At 61.2% G+C, this 309-nt stretch overlaps 1 protein-coding gene across 1 annotated transcript in view; it reads left to right on the top strand.

Moving 5' to 3' along the window:
• SAE1 (SUMO1 activating enzyme subunit 1) overlaps window positions 1-309 on the top strand; it is a 10,774-nt gene that overhangs the window by 8,429 nt on the left and 2,036 nt on the right. The window contains exon 2 of the mRNA XM_009334376.1: window positions 57-168. Coding sequence (XP_009332651.1) covers window positions 57-168 — 112 coding nt within the window. The remainder of the gene's footprint in view (window positions 1-56; window positions 169-309) is intronic.

A 309-nucleotide genomic window follows, 5' to 3' on the forward strand; every position in this document is an offset into this window, starting at 1 on the left:
GCGGCGGGGGAGCCTCCATCTGAGCCGTTAACGCTGACCGAGTGTTTCTGCTGCAGGTTACGAGCTTCCCGGGTGCTGCTGGTGGGGATGAAGGGTCTCGGAGCAGAAGTGGCGAAGAATCTCATCTTGGCAGGAGTCAAAGGCTTGACCATGCTGGACCATCAGCAGGTGAGGAGCTTGCAGCCTCTCTCGGCTGCGGCGCTGGGGGTCAGCAAAGCTCCCAGACCCACCCCCTCCCCGGCCCCGATGCGGTACGGTGCCAGCGCTGGAGTTCTCGCTTGCTGCTTTTTGGGATAAATATTCTGCTTG

The sequence above is a fragment of the Pygoscelis adeliae genome, unplaced genomic scaffold (assembly GCF_000699105.1).
Source record: "Pygoscelis adeliae isolate BGI_AS28 unplaced genomic scaffold, ASM69910v1 Scaffold2, whole genome shotgun sequence".
NCBI lineage: Eukaryota > Metazoa > Chordata > Aves > Sphenisciformes > Spheniscidae > Pygoscelis > Pygoscelis adeliae.